Source organism: Aythya fuligula, chromosome Z (assembly GCF_009819795.1).
Source record: "Aythya fuligula isolate bAytFul2 chromosome Z, bAytFul2.pri, whole genome shotgun sequence".
Lineage (NCBI taxonomy): Eukaryota > Metazoa > Chordata > Aves > Anseriformes > Anatidae > Aythya > Aythya fuligula.
This window is the reverse complement of record NC_045593.1, coordinates 63264000-63281922: the sequence shown is the minus strand read 5'-3', so window position 1 is coordinate 63281922 and position 17923 is coordinate 63264000. Positions and strand designations below refer to the sequence as shown.

Genomic DNA, 17923 nt, shown 5'->3' with positions numbered 1-17923 from the left:
TAGTAAGCAAGAAAAGAGCTAGTTCACACTGACAAGACAAAGGATGCATTTAAACTACAGCACACATATTTCACTTTCAATGACAGAAAAACATTCTTAAATTAAACACAAAAAATGGGAGAATGAGAAAAAGAAAAATATTCAAGGAAGAATTCTGCAACTTGACTACTAAATTCCAGTATTATTAATCACTACTTCTAATTCTACCAACAGGATGAAGAAGGTGGGCTCATGACCCTTCAAAATCTCACCCAGTTTAGGACTAGCAAAGTATTAGCACTATATAATATCCCCTTTTTTTTTTTTTTTTTTTTTTTTTTTTTTTTTTTTTTTTTTTTGTCCTTTGGTAACTGAGAGAGATGAACATCACAAAAACAGAAAAATCCCCAAAGCAGAACTGCAAATACTGCACATACAGCTTATTATTTCCAGTCACAAAATACCACAGTCTATAAGGAAGGCACTCTAAAGGTATGCAACTGTGCTGCTCATCCAGGGGGGAAATACTGCAAAGTCATCATCTTTCTCAAAGACATAAAAGTGCTGGAGAAACACGTGAGCTTTTTATAAACAAGCAATGCCACTGTATGTAACTTACATCTATCTATTATACTTTGTACCAAAAGAAAAAAAAAAGGCAAACCACTTATTATAAATAGGCCCAAAGTGTCTGTTGTTTTTCAGATTCTGTACCTGGCTTGGGGAATTTCGGGAGCTTGGAGAGAAACGCTCCCCTGCCTTATCTAGCACCACGCTGCCCTGACTTTCTCTACTACTGTCCTCCCTGGCTATTGCTACTGACCAAAACTCACAAACTTCTGTAGAGCAATCATCATTTCCCTAAAACATGCACATCAGTTACATCTAGACAGATGTAGTACTCCTTGGAAACAGTTAGCCATACCTACTTGTTACACTTAGCTATTGTGTCACCTTTCACTGTAAATTAAGAGGGGAGGGCGCAGGGCTAGTGTATTTTATAAATATCAAATATGATAAAATATTTTATAAAGTCTTATAACTTCCTGCTTATAAATAGAAATCAAGAATGCAAGTTGCATGTGCTGAGCATTTAAGCTTACCTAGGTTTGCTACTCTGGAATATAAACAAGGAGAAAAGTCAGCCAGAACTTTTTCACAAACATGTACACTATGCTTTGGTTTCTCAAGAAAGACCTTATTATCTCTGCATGGAAGTAACATAGTACGGATACCCCACTCACATAACTCCGGTCTACAGCAGGTTTACTACAATTTTTTGGAAATATTGTTAAAAGTTTCTTGCTAAACTTGATGGCATAGCAGAAACCACAGGGATTATCTAAGCATAATGTATACAGGACGTTGTGCTGCCATCACACAAGCGTGTACACTCCAACTCTGTGTGTCAGTCATTCACTCCAGAAGCACTAAATACAAAAAAAAAAAAAAAGGAAGCAGAGAGAGTTAGGAGCAACCCAATATTTCCAAAACCAAGTAGCACTAATGGGAGACTTCCAGCTTGAAAGTGATGCTTCTGTCTGGACATACTTACCTGGAGTAATTATGAGACTCCAAATAAATGAATAGGACCCTTCCTGTGCTTTTTGCACATCAGCAGCTTTACAAATAGTCAGTTTAAAAGATCTTTGCCATGGGCATGGCATAAATAACTTTATATACATATATATATATGTATATGTATTATCTATGTGCGTGTGTACAAATGCGTGTTAAACAAAAGCCCTAAGAAGATCTTAAAAAACCCATAGCATACTTCTTAACTCATTTTCTAGGATAAACTATGTTTTTAAGTAATCCCTTCAGAAACTGAAGCTGTCAGTGACCTTTTAAAATGACTATATATTATTCAGCACACTGTTAGATGAACACTGATTTTTTTCCCCCTCCACTGCAAGCAAAGTTTAGTGAATTGGTTTTCATACTGAGGGATAATGATTAAGCTTCAATTTTCTTTCTTAAATGTTTACAGTTAGGCCTTTTGATTGTGAGCTTTTTAAAAAACTGTTAAAGTCCAAGTAACCAAGCAACTATGTGCAGAAATTAACCTTTTTATTATATTATATATTGTAGTAGTAAAGTTTGTTTGAAGTGCATGAATAAAAAGTTAGTGAAATTACAGGAGGAACAATCTAATATAGCAATAATAGGTGCATTCACTGTGCATCTGAGAGGAGGATGGGGGAAAAAAAAAAGAGTTTTCACTCATTTTGGCCTAAAACATTGTGTTCAGGTTTCCAGGATTCTGACATCAGAACCCAGATAACACTGGTTAGAACCATAGGGCTTTACAATAAAAGCTAAAATATTGACCATATGATGGCAAAAAGTCTTTATTTTGTGGTTAACTTATTCTCTTCTAGCTACTCTCTGATGAAGTTGGTGGTGCTGTGGATGAGGATCTCCTTCTTCTTGACAAAGATCGTGATCGTTCAGCACTGTAGGCAACATGCTTATCATAATTTTGTATCTGAGCCTCGAGGAAATCCCTCTGTTGCTGGCTGATTGTCTGGCTAATCAGTCCAGGTAGAGCTTGAATACTACCAATTAAAGTTTCCAGTTTAGTTTCCAGAGTAACAATTCTCTTTTCAAAATCTTCACTTCTTTCATTTAAGTCAGAAATCATGTCATACATGATGTTTTGAGTCTGAAAGTAGAAGGACGTAAATAAAGGTTTAGATAGATCTTAAAAAATATTGTAACATGCAGTAAAATCTACAAGGGCTTGCAAACACTTTTGTACTCCACAAGGAAAAAAAATAAATAATAATAAGTAATAAAAAAAAAGATATAGCCTTGTGAAATAATTTTACATGTAAATTCAGAACAAACTTTTTACTAACTCTGTTGAGCAGAAACATAACACATTTTGAGTAGCACTTTGAATGCCAAGATCTAAACGAATTAGACAAAACAGCAGACCTTTTTTTTCAGAAGTTCAGGTGCTTAGAAATGCACCATGCCAAGAAACAGTTGTGTAAACCTCATGTGCCACAGCAGGGATGCATTCTTGACTCTTCTGCATTTTCTCTGACTTTAAACACCTTTGTACTTTTAAGCAGAACACAGATTTTGTTCCTTTGCTTACTCCTTAAACTAACCAGGTTTCCTTGAACTGGCTGTAACAAAAGTAGTTGAGTGGGCTGTTTTTGAACTGCAGGACAAGGAATAAAAGCTGAATTGTACACTCCTCTGCTTCTGTGCTCCCCTGTCCATTTGCCCACTGCAAAACCATATTTGGCTACAGAAAGTATATAGTGTCAATTTTAAATGCCATACAGGTCAATAAAAATGTAATCTGAAACATGTTACTTCACAGGAACTGTCACTTTTTTGCCACTTCCATTAGTTTTTCTTGCCATTGAGGCCAGAAAATGGTTAAAAATGACTGACTTTCTCCTTCTTCTAGGACTTCAGATTAGACTAAACTAAAGTTAAAATTGTATGTAATTCAGTAGACAAACTGGCTGAAGTTTATAAACCATTCAAAGGGAATCAAAATTGAAAGGTTGACTGCCTGAAGTATAAAGCATTTCACTATCAGGTGAGTGTTGACAACGCATTTCTCTGCCTGATATTTCAAGATGCCAGCATATTACTTGAAGGCAAACTATTCTACGATAAATGGTATGTGAAAATTCCTTATTTACTGCTAGAAACCATAGAGCGAAATGTATTTCAGCAAGTGAGGCTGTCAGGTGGTTCTCTAAAGCAAAAGGCAAAGAAACGCTGAAGAATTTAATCTTTGCCTTGATGATGTACTTTAAATTGAGGCAGGCTTTGAGATGCCTGAAAGGGGTGTACAAGAAACCCTTAGGTAAAAGCAATGGACACTTCTAATATAGCTTCAAATTAAGATCCTTAAATGTATTGAGGTCTAATGTGAAACCTGGAATGCTCTCAGCTCAACCCTGATATTCTCTAGTAATTATATACATATTAAAAGAAAAAAAAAAAAAAAGAAGCCAGCAACAATAGAGACAAGCAGTTTGCAATTTATCTTGAAGGGCTGAAGAAAGATTAATGAACCCTTACCCTTACAATTTATCAGCAAAGTAGGCAGCTATTGTTCATTATAAAAATGTGGATCAAATGCAGACCTAAACCAACTTATCCAATGTCTCTGCTTCATATGAAGATAGGAACAGAAAAACAGAACCTTCAATTTCAGCCTGCATACTATGATTCCTCACAGCAAACACACTGTCACTGGACAGGTAACCCCTTAACTACACAGCATTACACTACTACAGCCTAGCCATAGTTCAGGACTTGATCACTGCAGTCACCTCATCAAGTGACTCTTCACATTATCAGCAGTCAGGATCACCCTCTTGATTGTGAAATCTTTCTCAAATATGAACCCCCACCCCCCAGAAAACAAATGGTGCATTCAAACTTTGGTCAGACATAAACAAGATGTTTCACTTAATGAGTGTCAACCTAAAACAGATGCATATTTCCATTTTCTGTAAATAAAAGCAAAACCAAAATACAATACTCGTCAACAATACCTGCACATACAATGCATATTTTCACTTTCAAATTCTTCCATTTTGAAACATTAAAACAAGAATAATTGCCTACTAACCTTTGCCAGGTCCACCAATGTGTTGGCTTGATCATTCAGTTTCCTTTGTTCCATTTTTACACTTCTTAATCTAAAAAGTGGAATCTTAAGTCAGATTTGTGTGTTTGTGTAGTCATGCAAGGATTTCTAAAAAGCATGCATAAAATTTACAAGAACAAATAACTGCATGGACAATGCCTTGAGTACTTTGTGTAAATTCAGAATTGGTCATGTGCCTGCTACAATGAGAAGCATGCTTCTTCAAGACCGCAAAAAAGGAAAGAGCAAGGAAATGTGATGTCCTTGAGAATACTATTTGCCATGGTTAAAATTGAATTCAAAAAGGGAGATAACAATTTATCCAGACTACATGAAAGAAAGCCAAAACATTCCTCAAAGCCTCAGTATCGTGACAAGTAGACATAGGAAGAAACATAGAACAATTGTTTTTTGTCATTAATGCTGTAGTAATCAAGAATCTTCCCATGTCTACATGACTAGATACAGGTATTAGCCCTGTTCTGTCGGAAATGGATTGGGTTAGCAGGTGTTTGAACCTGATGGAGATACAGTGATAAGTGAGTTTCTTATTGCTTTAAACACAACTTCCATCTGACCAGCAGCTAAATAAACAATGTACTTGCCAATACACTTCATTTTCTTACATAACTTGTGAATCTAAATATGCTTACATTTTAAATGTATATTAGATATACCTTTTCAATGCACTATTTAAACGAGAGAATTGAGAAACTATGCAAGAAGTATGTATTTTTCTCTGATGCCTACCTATCTGCATTGTTATTAATTAGTTATACACAATCTTGGAACATGATCTTTCTTATGGGTTCTTTGAATCAAAGTAAATGTTTAGTAAAGTAAGGGTTTGTAGATGTGATTTTCACAAATAGGCATTTTATTATTTAAGTATGAGTGCTTTGTTAAACATTTCCCAACAGAGGATTACTTGAACTTTTCGCGACTTTTCTGCTGGATGTTTGAAGCAAGACACAGTCTTTTTCAAAATCAGCACATCAATTTATAAGAGACTTGGTAAGTCTACTAGTATGCCATGGGCCAGCCAAGCGAACTATTTGGTTAGCTGTCAAATCAAAGTAAATTTAGCAGTATTTTGTGGAACATGGGTTGCCAGTGTGTACTCTGCCTATTTCTCAATTATTATGTTACTTAGAAAATTTTGTGTATCTTATAAAAGAAACATGATTTCACAAAGGCATATAAACCTGTTCTTGTATAAACAAAAACTAAACTCTAGCAGTGGCACAAAAGAACCCCATGTCACCGCCAGTCTCTGTAGTAGAGCCATAGCAGTTCAGAAGGGCTTACTCTTTTTCACTTCTGTAAGCCTCAAAGTGCTCCAAACAATAATGTGGAAAATCATTTTGGTTCCTCTGTATTTTGAATGTAGGGGATGAAATTCTGACACCCTTTAAATTAATGACAAAACTGCTAATGGCTTCACTGGGATCAGGATTATTTCCCTAAACTCTTGGGAGCAAACAACTCTCTTCATTTCCAGCAGCTCGATGCTTCCAAGATAGCTACAAATTATTTTAATCCAGAGGCAGAATTGAGGGAATTGGGGAAGGAATCCTACGCAGTGGTGCTTATTTTTCCAAAGGAATCTGGGGAAAAGGGCTACAAATGACCTCTTAAATGATAAGAAACAGATGAAGCAATATAAATATATACACATATATATATATATTATTTTTTTTAAATGGAAGTTTTCTTCAAGATACACCAGAATTGGGAAGTTTGTGTCCAAATCTTTGGTTACCAAGCATTTCTTTTATTATCCAGGCTAACCTCCATGAGAAAGTTATGAAGATTGAAATATCTTTCTTAGAACATGGAAATAACTCCGACAAGGTAGAAACCAACTGTTTGCATAAAGTTGACATTCCAGCATCTTGTTACTGGAATGCGATATGCTCTTCTTCCCCTGGAGGCCTCCTTTAGAGCACAACATAAAAACAGATTGTAGGAATGTTGCTTTCAGAGTCTGTGAGTGGAAGCTATGCTAAAGCAAAAATATGGAAGCACTTCCGAAGTATGGAGCTGTATCATCATAGTCTCAGTAACTAATACTCAGGTAAGTTTGTAATGACTTGACTGGAGAATGACAATCCTGGTGTTTTGGTAAACATCTCTCAGACAATTTGCAGAACATGTTTTTTCCGCTTTTCTTCAGATTCCTTGACACACCCGTTTGCCAGTGAATATGTCCACTTAAAAATTTTGAGCAAATCATTGACAATGTAGCAAAACAGGTACCAACTGACACCAATGTGATAGACGTTACAGTCTGTAAAAACGTATACCTAGGTAATGGCAAGTCTTTAGCTGCAGCAGCCAGATTTAAAGAAAACTGATGGACTTTTGTTCTTAAGTTCACGAAGAGAAAATATGAAACACCTTGATTTTATAAACTTCACTTATCACAGCAAAAGATCATGATTCTGGATCGCGTTTCCATGGTAGCAATCAGACCACCGAAGTTCACAAATAAAGACTCTATTTTTTGCATGCAGACAGTGGTAAACTCTGCAAATTTAGAAAGGAACGGCTCATACAACTTACTTCCGAGCTCTATTTTCATTTTGTTGAAATAAAAAGACAAAACAAAAGAAAACAAACTGTAAAATATACTAAAACAACCAAATGAGCACAGTGGGCTCGATTCAGCAGGTGGGAAGTCCTAGTTGCCTCTGCTTCCAACCAGTAATTGCCTCAGGTGGAGTCTAAATCCACCTGCTGTCATGATGAAGTACTTTCAGTACCTTGAAACCTTCCCATTAACTATCATCTGTACATTTTCTTATTCATAGAATTCATAAAGTCTTTTTAATGATATTGTTTAGAGTGGTGATTTCACCTTCACCTTATTTAGTATGCATGAGAAGCAAAAATGATCCAGACCAGCGGAAGGCAGCACAGTCATGGATAATCATGTTTTAGGGCTGTGACTGGGAGTTTGAGACTGTTAACATGATCTGCTCTCGTTTGTTGTATAAAACTGAAGCTTCACTTCTTTTATTCCCGTCTCCAGCCAAATGACTGAAAAGGTGAAGGAGGACTAAAAAAAAATCCTAAAAATCCAGAAAAATGGAAGAGAGCCATATACCACCATGAGTCCCTTGGTCCCTTGAGAAAAGTTTGGATGCAAAGAGAGAGAAAATAAATCACACCCAGCTACTCTGCTGCAGCTGGAAGAAAGCAAACTGCTAGAGCAATGTTTCCATCTGTGGGACATTCTTCTGCATACTGAGAAAATTATCTAAATTTTTGTTCTTAAATACAAGGTTTTGGAATGGGATGCGAGTGCTAAAGAACATTAAGAAATATATTATTAACACAGCTGTTCAAAGTTTTGCTGGCACAGCTAGGAAAAAACTTACTTCCACCTTCTCCACCCCACCTGATTAATGAATTTTTAAGGCAGGTGCAGAACAATAGTTTACACCCTGTGAAGTTCTTCTGAACTTGAATGATATATGAAGCTGCAGATCGAGCCTGCTGTGCTTTTTAGAGTCGTCTTTAAATACATGTGCACGCACACAAGACACACACACAAACAATAAATAGGAAAGGTAAAATGTTAAGGAATAAGTTTTTCAATAAGGCATTCAAGTCTGGCAAAGGATGCAAAGGACACACCATTCTCTACCCCAGGACCCTCTCCCACCCCTCCCTGCTTCCCAATCCTTTAAGCTAAGCAGGATGACTATACTGCACAAATATACTTTTTATCCTTGGGGAAAATGCCTCAACTTCTGCAGTCCTTTCATTACCTCAAGTATGTCTGTAACAGCACAGTAACATTTAACATGGCAAGTCTGCTAAATATGATATGGTAATCAAGGCTTACAGAGTACTTCATACCTTCAAAGCTTAGCTACCTATTCTTTTAAAACACAATTACAAAACAGAGAAGCAATGACTGTTAGCCTAAATTTACTAATAGGAAATAAGATAACCTGGCTTTTCCTTTCTCTTCACCATGCAAGATGAGACATAGGAGTCCTTTTAATGAACGTACGTGGGTCAGATGGATGCTTCCTTCACTTCTCCTCACGGGCTGGCTCACACACAGATGTTATCAAAATATCAGTATAAAATGAACCTTGATTAATTTATCTACATTTCCTCAAGTATCTCTGGAAAACCCTTTTCATAGGCCAGACAAATGGCTGCCTGAGGCTGGATGGGGCATCAAACAGAACAAATAGTGGCATGAGTCCTAACCATCCCTTATGGCTGTGGTTCTTGGTGACAAAAGTCTCTTTTTTTTTCTTCTGTGTAGTCCAAGGAAAAGGAACTGAATCACCATGAAATTCTTCAGGGTTTTATGTGCTTTATGACAAATATGTATTAGGAGTTTCAGATGAATACTGGAATTACCATAATTCAGTTTAGTCCTACTAAACAGTTCTCAGGTTTTCTTCAACTGTTTTGGAGTTCAGCAGAGGGAAAGAAGTCATCTGAATTATGGCAGAGGTGTTCAAGGGTCATAAAATGTCTGTTGGTGTATTTTCTCATTTTCTCTATGTCAGGGGTAGTAGCTGATTGACCAATACTTGCTTTTATCCACTGAGGAAATGGCAACAAATTACTGTTGAGCTGTAAAAATGAAGCTTGATGCATACTCTTTTTTAATTAAATGCTACATACACACTCATAGCCTCTCTTTTATCACATCATTCTGATCTGAAAGTATCAAAATAACTACTACAAATGATTTTATTTTTTTTTGCTTTTCTTCTATATACTGCAGCTTGCTTGTATCTTACCACCTGTAAGCAAATACATAACAACAAAGAACATTCTCTGTGGCAAAGGACAAAGAAGAAGTCATAGCTATTTCAAGAAGCATGGAAAACTCCTATAAAACCTATAAACAATTCTGATTTAAACTGTGTTGGGCATACCTTCAGCATACCTTCTTTTGTAAACAGACAGCACAGTAAAACCTTATTTTTGTCTTACTCAGAGAAAAAAATCAAACTCGAGAGCAATATTCTGTTATAAGGAAGAAGGGGAGAGTGTAAGATAGAAAATAACAGAAAGAGAGAAAAGAAGTGAAAAAGAGAGAACACCTGGAGAGGAAAAACAAAGCAAAATAGTACTTACTGATGAATAGCTTGCAAGAATTTGCGTTGATGTTTCCTTACTTTCGCATGGTCTATCTTTTTAACCAGCTTTGTGTTTTTATAAATTAACCATGTTTCCCTGAGTACATTGGCCGCTGCATTTTTCACCTGTTTAATAAAACAAAAACACCAGGCTGACCAAAAAAGCAGTATGTCATGTTTTATCATTTCTAGCATAAACACTTAAGACCCTGCCAAACTGTGGGAAATGACTACATCAGGAAGCTGTAGCAGTGACAGCAGAAAATGGAAGCTGGGCTAAGGGAACTAAGTACTGAGCAATTTCTGTCTTCTTTACAAATATGATACCAGCTATCTTTGCATCTGAGAATCACTTGTCCTTCTTTAAAAAGAATTAGCATCATCCAGTGTTTATGGCCATATAAATTACAGTGAGGAAATATTAATGAATTATTTGCATGGTAATTAGCTAAACTATTTTATAAGACCATAAAGTTTCTCTCCTTCTTGTTGTATCACTATCACCTCTTATTTCTCTTTGCAGTTTACCACCATTTAAAAATTCCAGAGCTGTTTGAAGCTAGCTGGAATTTTTGTTGTTTGTTTACACTTTTCATTCTTGTTATTTTCTTAACATTCTCAGAAGAGATGAAAAAAATTCTTGTCAATTAATGTGACTTGTGTTTTCTTTCCTAAGTGCTTTGATATTTTTTTTAAATGAGGTTTTCCACACAATGTTAAAGGTAGGAGTACCTACAGTTCCTTCCTAGGCCCTCAAACATTTTCAGGAATGATTGAAAACAACTGACAAAGAATTTCAATGCAGTGTTTATTAACAGAATTGCTATGTTACTTGCAAAGGCAACTTGTTCTGGATGCTGATCTTTGTTTTTTCTCTCCCCTGCTGTATATCATGCCTGTCACTGCAGCATCAGAGCTAAGTTTCTGTATAGGTAGTGGCACTGTAGGAACACATTGCAGTAGCTCCACCCAGCAGAAGGTTCCCACCTTGTACCTTTAATGGGTTGGACAACCTTGGTCCTGACTTCAGTGGAAGCCAGATTGCATTTTAGAGACTTCCTCGCAAACTTTATCTAGCCCTTGCATATTACCATAAGGTATGGTTATCTTCAGGTCCTGGGAAAACCTCTCCAGTGTCCGCGTAACGTAGTTGCAATCTGATGTGCATCTCAGATTTGCTTGCTTGGTTTGCTTTTCATTTGCTTTGAGTTGCATGAGTTTGAAGCACCACTCAGATACACTATGAAATTGATAATTAGATATATGTGAAGAATAGCTGGATAGAATGAACTTTAAAAGGCACAAGTGAACTTTAAAAGGCACAAATGAACACCTGGCTCAAAATCTGGCCAATCTTGACAAAATCTTCTTCCCTCCTAAGACATTTTAGTTCATCTGTCAGATTACAGTTGAAAAATATTCCTGTCAGATCTTTCAACAGCAACTTCATACCTCATCATGGGCAAGAATCAAAGCAGACTGCTGTGTTTGAAACCTGCCATTCTGTTACCAGAAGTCAGAGAGACTGTTTTAGATTACTACTATTTTATATTCCTCACATTTTAGTTCCCTGTGCTAGGACTCATCTAGCCAAATTCCTAAATTTACGGTCGATTCCTTCTGTAATCAAATGAGCTGATACAGGTAAGACTCACTTCAGTTTTGGTGTCACTACTGTAGATTTCCAAATGTGTTAGGAAAGGGCAAATTATTGCCTGTGGTCTAGTATCAGCAGGACCCTAATTCACTGTAACAGCTGTGTTAAGGCACCCTGCTCAGATGGACACCTCAACTGAAGTTACAAGAACTCACCCTTTTGACCTTTGTAAGAACTGCCTTCCCACACACATCCTTAGTTTTTCCCCCCTGTGACTGCTTAGGGGAGGTATAGGCATTTAGAGGTGATCAGCACAGATATGTGGCAGCCAGCACCACCAGACCTGTGTGCTGACGTGCTAGGAGCACACTTTGTGGAGACACTGTGTGGCTGTCCCCAGCTGGGGGCCTGGGGCTGCATTGCTGCAAGAAGCTCTGCTGATGCAGCCAACCTCCACACCGAGAGCAGAATCACGGCTGCCAGTTTGGGAAAAAATTAAGAAGTTCAAGAAAAATTTAAAATAACACTTTTAAATGAATTCTAATTATTTCTGGGTTTATTTTTTTTTAATAACCCATTTTAACATATTTATTTCTTCTACAAAACATCTGCCTTTGTGCTTCAGTACTGTATGCAGCTAAATGAACCCTTTGCTCAGCGTCCAAACAATTACCTCTCCTGCAAACTACGAACATGTCTTTTTCTTCATAGCTTTAAATCTTCCCATGTCAGTCATTTCACCTATTGCAGCTACAAGTTTTCTCATATGCTGCATGAAAGTTTTTTACTTTAACATATTATTTTCTAGTTTTACAGCATTTAAATGCTGGTTACACCAATTATCTTCCATCTGCAAGGATCTTCTACAGGAAAAAATTCAAATACTCAAAAATCCTCCAGGAATTTGCAGTTACCCTCAATTCAAAGAAAAGCTCAGGGCATTCCATTTCCTCTGTTCAAAATCACACCCATGAAAAAGCCCAGTAGAGGAACGGAGCAGGAGACCATTTAAAATGAATCCAGAAATAAATTAACATACCTTTCCTTTTCAGCTGTGAATATAAAGTGTGACTTACTCTTTTAGTTAGCTGGGTGTCCATCATGAAATTATGCACATGTTTTTCAGCTTTGGTAAGTTCTAACTTCCTTGCCACCACAGCTACCACCAGTGCAGTGCACCCAGCACCCTGAAAACAATAAAACAAACCCCCAAGTTGTTACTACTGCATTTTGCAGTTTTTGTTGTTGTTGTTGTTGTTGTTTTGTTTTGTTTTTTTTGGTGGAAGTTTCTCCTCTGCTGTAGAAGTATGGTAGGCATCAGGTATTCATCCCTGGTAAATATAGTGAACATGCTACAGATATTTCCATTCAAAATAATAGGAAGAGTCAGCAATTACAGGCTGGTATACTGTCAAGGCATCAAAATAATTAGTGAGCAGCATCATTTAGAAGTTCTGCTTTTTTTCCTGCAGGGGTTGAAAATGTGAACACATCCCATTTCTAGTGCAAAACAAAGGGGTGTGTGTGAACAAAACAACTTTTAGAACCCAGAATGTTAGTAAATAAATGCAAAATACCCTGTTCTTAATAACTGTCTTGAGGTTACAACAACTAAAGAAGAAGATTAGATTAGTATTTAGGACACTAAAAAGTTTCTTAGGATTTTTTTTAGAGCCTGAAAATAAAATTATCATAAATTTAGTATTTAATCATTTTAGTATACTTTCCTGTTGTTTTTTGAGCTTTCATTGATTTTTTTTCTGTAGGAATTATTAATTTCTTATTAACATAAAAAATAGCATACAAGCATTATTTCAGCAAAATCTGAATGGAGAAAATATCAAGTCACTAATTTGTGCAGTGTATATGTATGCACACACATGCGTATGCACAGACATGCATGTTCATAACAGGACAAAGTGTCAGTTTCTTTGAAATGGCAGTATCTTTATCAGCATCACAGTATTTTATTTTTCTGTGGAGGTGAGGAAGAGAGAAGAAGAAGTTGGCTAAAATGAGTCAGGTATGGAGAAACAGTATGTATTATACAAATCTCAAGGTATCATTTACTCTCTGATGCTCTTACTAGCATTACTACTGCTGGTTTCGTGTTTTTTCTTCTCTTTATTTAAACAAACAAAAATGCTCTTAAAAAATAAAAATCACATTAAATACACAAGGCTGTGTTCACCACATCTAGTTGTTATTGCACCTGTGTCAGTTACTCTCCAGTGTAAAGCAGTCTCTTGTTGCACACTGAATCTTAATACACTTTTAGACACAATGTTCTTCCACTCTTTCTGTATTTTTCCTATTAATTTACTCTCTCTCCATTCCTCCCCACTCCCCCATGCCTGCCTTACTATCTCCAGAAGATGCAGCCCAAATTCCTGAATCCAACTTCCAAAATACAAATTCCACTACTAAATACACAGAGAATGGAAAATAAATTAACTCTCTGGAACTCCTTGTTCACATAGTGTCCTCAAAAAAAAATTAATCTGCCCTCTCTACTTCCTTACTGAGGTACCCAATTAATTTTGTGAGAGTGTCCAATTAATTAATTTCCACTGGTAGATTGTTCCAAGATATTCATCTGCTTCCTCACAAGGACCTGATCCTCTGCAATTAGTTCTTACTTAGCCAAGTTTCTATCCCCAACAGCCCTCAACACTCCCTTGAACACATCCTTTATAATTTTGCTGCATTTCCCCCTCCAGCTTCTCTCCTGTCCTCCGTACTAACCTTTCAGGCTTTGCTGTGCCCTCTCCCCCTGTGCTCTAGCCCTATGCTGAGCGAAGTTCACATTTATTTGAAGTCGCCCTCTCTCTTCATGAGATAAGGGCAAAATGGGGTTATAACTAATCCTTTGCTTTCCCATATCCCACTCAGAAACAAAAAAGAAGAAGACAGGCAATGCAGCTTAAGACTGAGAGTTTCAGAAATGCTGAGAAGAGAAATGGGCAGGAGCTGCTCTTCTGTATGCCCTACCTCCTCAGAAAATAGACAGCTCTTCTTCAGTCTCCTTACTGTGAAGGAGTGCAGGAAGGAAGTACTAAAATGCAGAAGACTTCCCTGTGGGCAAAAAAAAAAAATAAAAATATGACCCCATAAAATAGCAAGGAAGAAGAGGAGAAAAAAAAAAAAAAAAAAAAAAAAGAGGAAAAAAAATGAAATCTTTTGATCTTTTGATCCCGTATGTCAGGATAAATGGGGCCAAATGTTGATCCAATGACATGATTTGAATTCTGCCTGCTTAGAGTGAGAATGTTAAAATGGGATGAGGCTGTTAATACAAAGAGGCCTGCTCACCACTGGCAAAGCAGCACAAAACAGCTATTTATGCTTAATAATCAGGGAAGAAAAATATTAGACCCACCACCCCACACACACACACACAAAAAAAGGACTGGAGGAATGGTGACAGATGAGCGGAATTTGTTTGCGTTGAAATTATCCCAGGCTTTTGGGACTAACTCGCATGCCTTAAAGTGGCACCAGAGTTATAAGGGCCAATATCTGCTAAAAAAAAGCTTTATATCTCACATGAAAGACAGCACCTGCAGCAGTAAAACAGTGTCACTGGCTCGCTGTGAAAGCCACCTCTATGTCACAAACGGGCTGCTATCTTCCTCATCACCAGAACAGCTTACTGCAACTGCACGGTGGTCTAGATGCAAATTATACGCTTGGTGTTGTGGGTTATGATGGTTCTCAGTATAAGAGAATGAGATCTTTTAGCATCTCTGCACGAGAAAAAAGAAGTATACTCTTTGCATGTTTACTTTTTGCACTAACTTGAAGGAAACCAAATTATACTGATTCTTTGAACAGCTATCAGCTTACAGAGATAACACTGATATACTACCTAAAGAACAAAATTCTAATTAATATTTTATTTTACAGCGCTCTGTGCTTTTATACAGCTTACCTAAAGATTTCAGCATCCTTAAAAATACTCAGAAAGTGAGAATTATTCCAAATTGCAGAAATGAAATGGAGGCAATACTGTTGCTTTAAGATGGTAGCATCATAAGCATCATGCCTGCTGTTTTTTAATAGCACAATTGACATGAAAATAAGTAACATGAATTCTATAAATTCCTGCTCAGTTGCCCCCCCCCTTTTTTTTTTCTTTCATCAATATTTCAGAATTTAGAAGTCACTTTCTTACTAAAATGACTTAGGCTAAATAAAAGCACCACATTATTTCAACTGCAAGAAGGGCTCTTTTGAGAATAAAATTCTAAAAAAGTCTTATATTTGATTACTGCATTTTATAATTTCATTCATCATTCTTTTTATCCTGTTTTGAAGTAAATAAACTAAATCATTGCTTCAAGCTCCTGCTTAACTTTCAGGGGAATTATATATCATCAAAAGAAAATGAAAAGGGCAGGAATATGCATATTTTCAAGTATTAAGGCAGTAATTAATTCTATTTGGACCTTGTATTCCTCAGTCAGTCCCTGTCTTTCTCTTCCATTTCTGAGTTGTCTCAGTTATTTTGTTTTGGTAAGCAGACCAATTTTAAGGGCACTTAGGACTTCCAGTATATCCACAGCTAGGGGGAAAAAGAATGAAAGAATATTTGTAACATTCCCTCATCAGTCCTTTGAAACATTATCTAGATACATATACATCTGAAATCCATTGAATTCCACCCCACAGAACCATCCCTTCAAAGCGTGGCTGAAATGATGCAAAAGCAAATGTCAGATTTTAAAGAAAAGCATCTTTTTGTGCTAGTTAGTAAATGTTCATAACTATGTACAACAGAAAGTTCTGATTTAGGACTATTCCACAAAGAAGGGAAATAATGACCAATTATTAAATATTAATATATTTGCTGACTATTCAGATTTCTAATGATTTGAGGAAAATTTAAAAAAAACAAATAATTCAGATTTCATAGTTTCTCAAATCTGCTGAAATGTTTGACATGATCTCACCCATGAAATGAAGCATTATACAATTACAAGCTGTGTTGAAAGGTACCATCACAGCTGTTAAAAAGCACAAACTTTGTTATTATATGTTAAAAAAATAGTAATATGTACAGTGTGAGCAAACTAGGCAAGCCAAAATGAAGGCTTAACTGTGTTGCTAATTTGATCCATTTATTGGAAACTTTCAAGTAAATAGTATCAGATAACCTTTCAGCAACTAATTTCTTTCAAATACTACGTGAAAAAAGGCTTTCCAGCAACCATAAAGTTTATAAGCTCAGCATCCTTAATTTTTCTGCTTTCCAGAAGGATGTGCAGGCTGAACAAAATTATCTTATAAACAAGGAGAAGTCCCAAACAATCACCCAGTTGAAAACTGGCTTCTCTAAAATGACAAGACCAAGACTCCACCAATAAGCCTATTTTCCATTTAAAATGATCTGAAGTTGAAGTATGCAGACCTCATCCTGAATGCATACCATATCTTGATTGGTATGAAATAGTTTCTCTTAGTCTTTGGTAAAAGCAAGAAGTCTGAAAACAAATATATGACACATCCTCAGTCTTTCAATTGGGCAAAACAAGCACCAGCTTGGATTAGACTGCACAATGGCATCAAATCTCTTCTGTTGATGTAAAACTTGCTTTTCTGAGTAGTACAATCTTGAAGCATAAGATTTATAGGCATTTACACTGGTCAGAACTCTCCTTGACTGTCAACTTTTTCGCTGCTCTCCTGTATGAAAACATTTTGATATATCTGCAGACAACATCAGGACATTCTTCATATCTTTATTCTAAACATGCTGCTCCTGCTCAGGACAAAGAACGATGATTTAAACTCAAACGTTCATGCAGGTAAGCAATAGTCCATGAAAGCTCTCCTTAGCGATCTTCTTTGCTGAGTAGAATATGGACAATGTTGCATGGATGGAAATAAGCTTGTGTGGTTCTTTGACTCACATATGTACTTAGAAACTTTTTAAACACTAGTCGGCTAATTCTTTTCCTCAGTTACACAAGCCTAAATGATGACTTATGTTCCTTAGAAAAGTGGAAGATTGGCCCCAGAAAAGAGGCACTGGCTTTTTAACATCAAGCCCACACAATTTTAAGACAGCGAGAGACGAAAGGTGAAATTAATTCTATTTTGAGTTACATTTAAATTTAGCAACTGAACAAAATGCTTAAATGTGCCCTCCAGAACAAAGCAACTATTACTTCATGTTTTCTTTCATTTTGCTGTTAGACCTACAGCATTCCTTTTCTGTCCACATAGTCAAAGCTCTCCTCTCAGCACTTAGTTCTGAATTATTGCAAGCCTCCTTTCATCTGCTTTCAAGCAAATTATCCCATCCTTAGTCATATTGGAGACTGCTGCAATGATTTATTTTCTCTGCCCATCATTTTTGCCCAGTTTTTCATCTATGGCATCACATATAGAACATTTGCCCTCAGTTTCAGTATGTTATGACTCTACATTCTTCCAGTTCGTCAGTATAGAAACTGTGTATATTTTTGCTCTGATAATCCCACTTAAAAACAAAACAAAACAAAACAAACAAACAAACAAAAACCACTGCATTGTCCTTTGATTGAGGAAAAACTCACCAAAAACATGTACAAATCTAATCATGAGTTTCCTTTCAAA

General features: G+C 36.5%; 1 protein-coding gene across 2 annotated transcripts in view; it reads right to left on the bottom strand.

Annotated features, from left to right (window-relative positions):
* Positions 1-334: 334 nt before the first annotated feature.
* The window catches only part of KCNN2 (potassium calcium-activated channel subfamily N member 2), a 78556-nt gene continuing 60967 nt past the window's right edge, over positions 335-17923 (bottom strand). Inside the window, exons 5-9 of one of the 2 annotated variants that reach the window (XM_032205423.1) lie at positions 12400-12510; positions 9725-9852; positions 7175-7183; positions 4592-4661; positions 335-2647 (exon numbers count right to left, since the gene is read on the bottom strand). In XM_032205423.1, the coding sequence (XP_032061314.1) occupies positions 2360-2647; positions 4592-4661; positions 7175-7183; positions 9725-9852; positions 12400-12510 (606 nt within the window). In that variant the 3' untranslated portion in view covers positions 335-2359. The remainder of the gene's footprint in view (positions 2648-4591; positions 4662-7174; positions 7184-9724; positions 9853-12399; positions 12511-17923) is intronic. The other variant, XM_032205422.1, reaches the window with a different exon arrangement.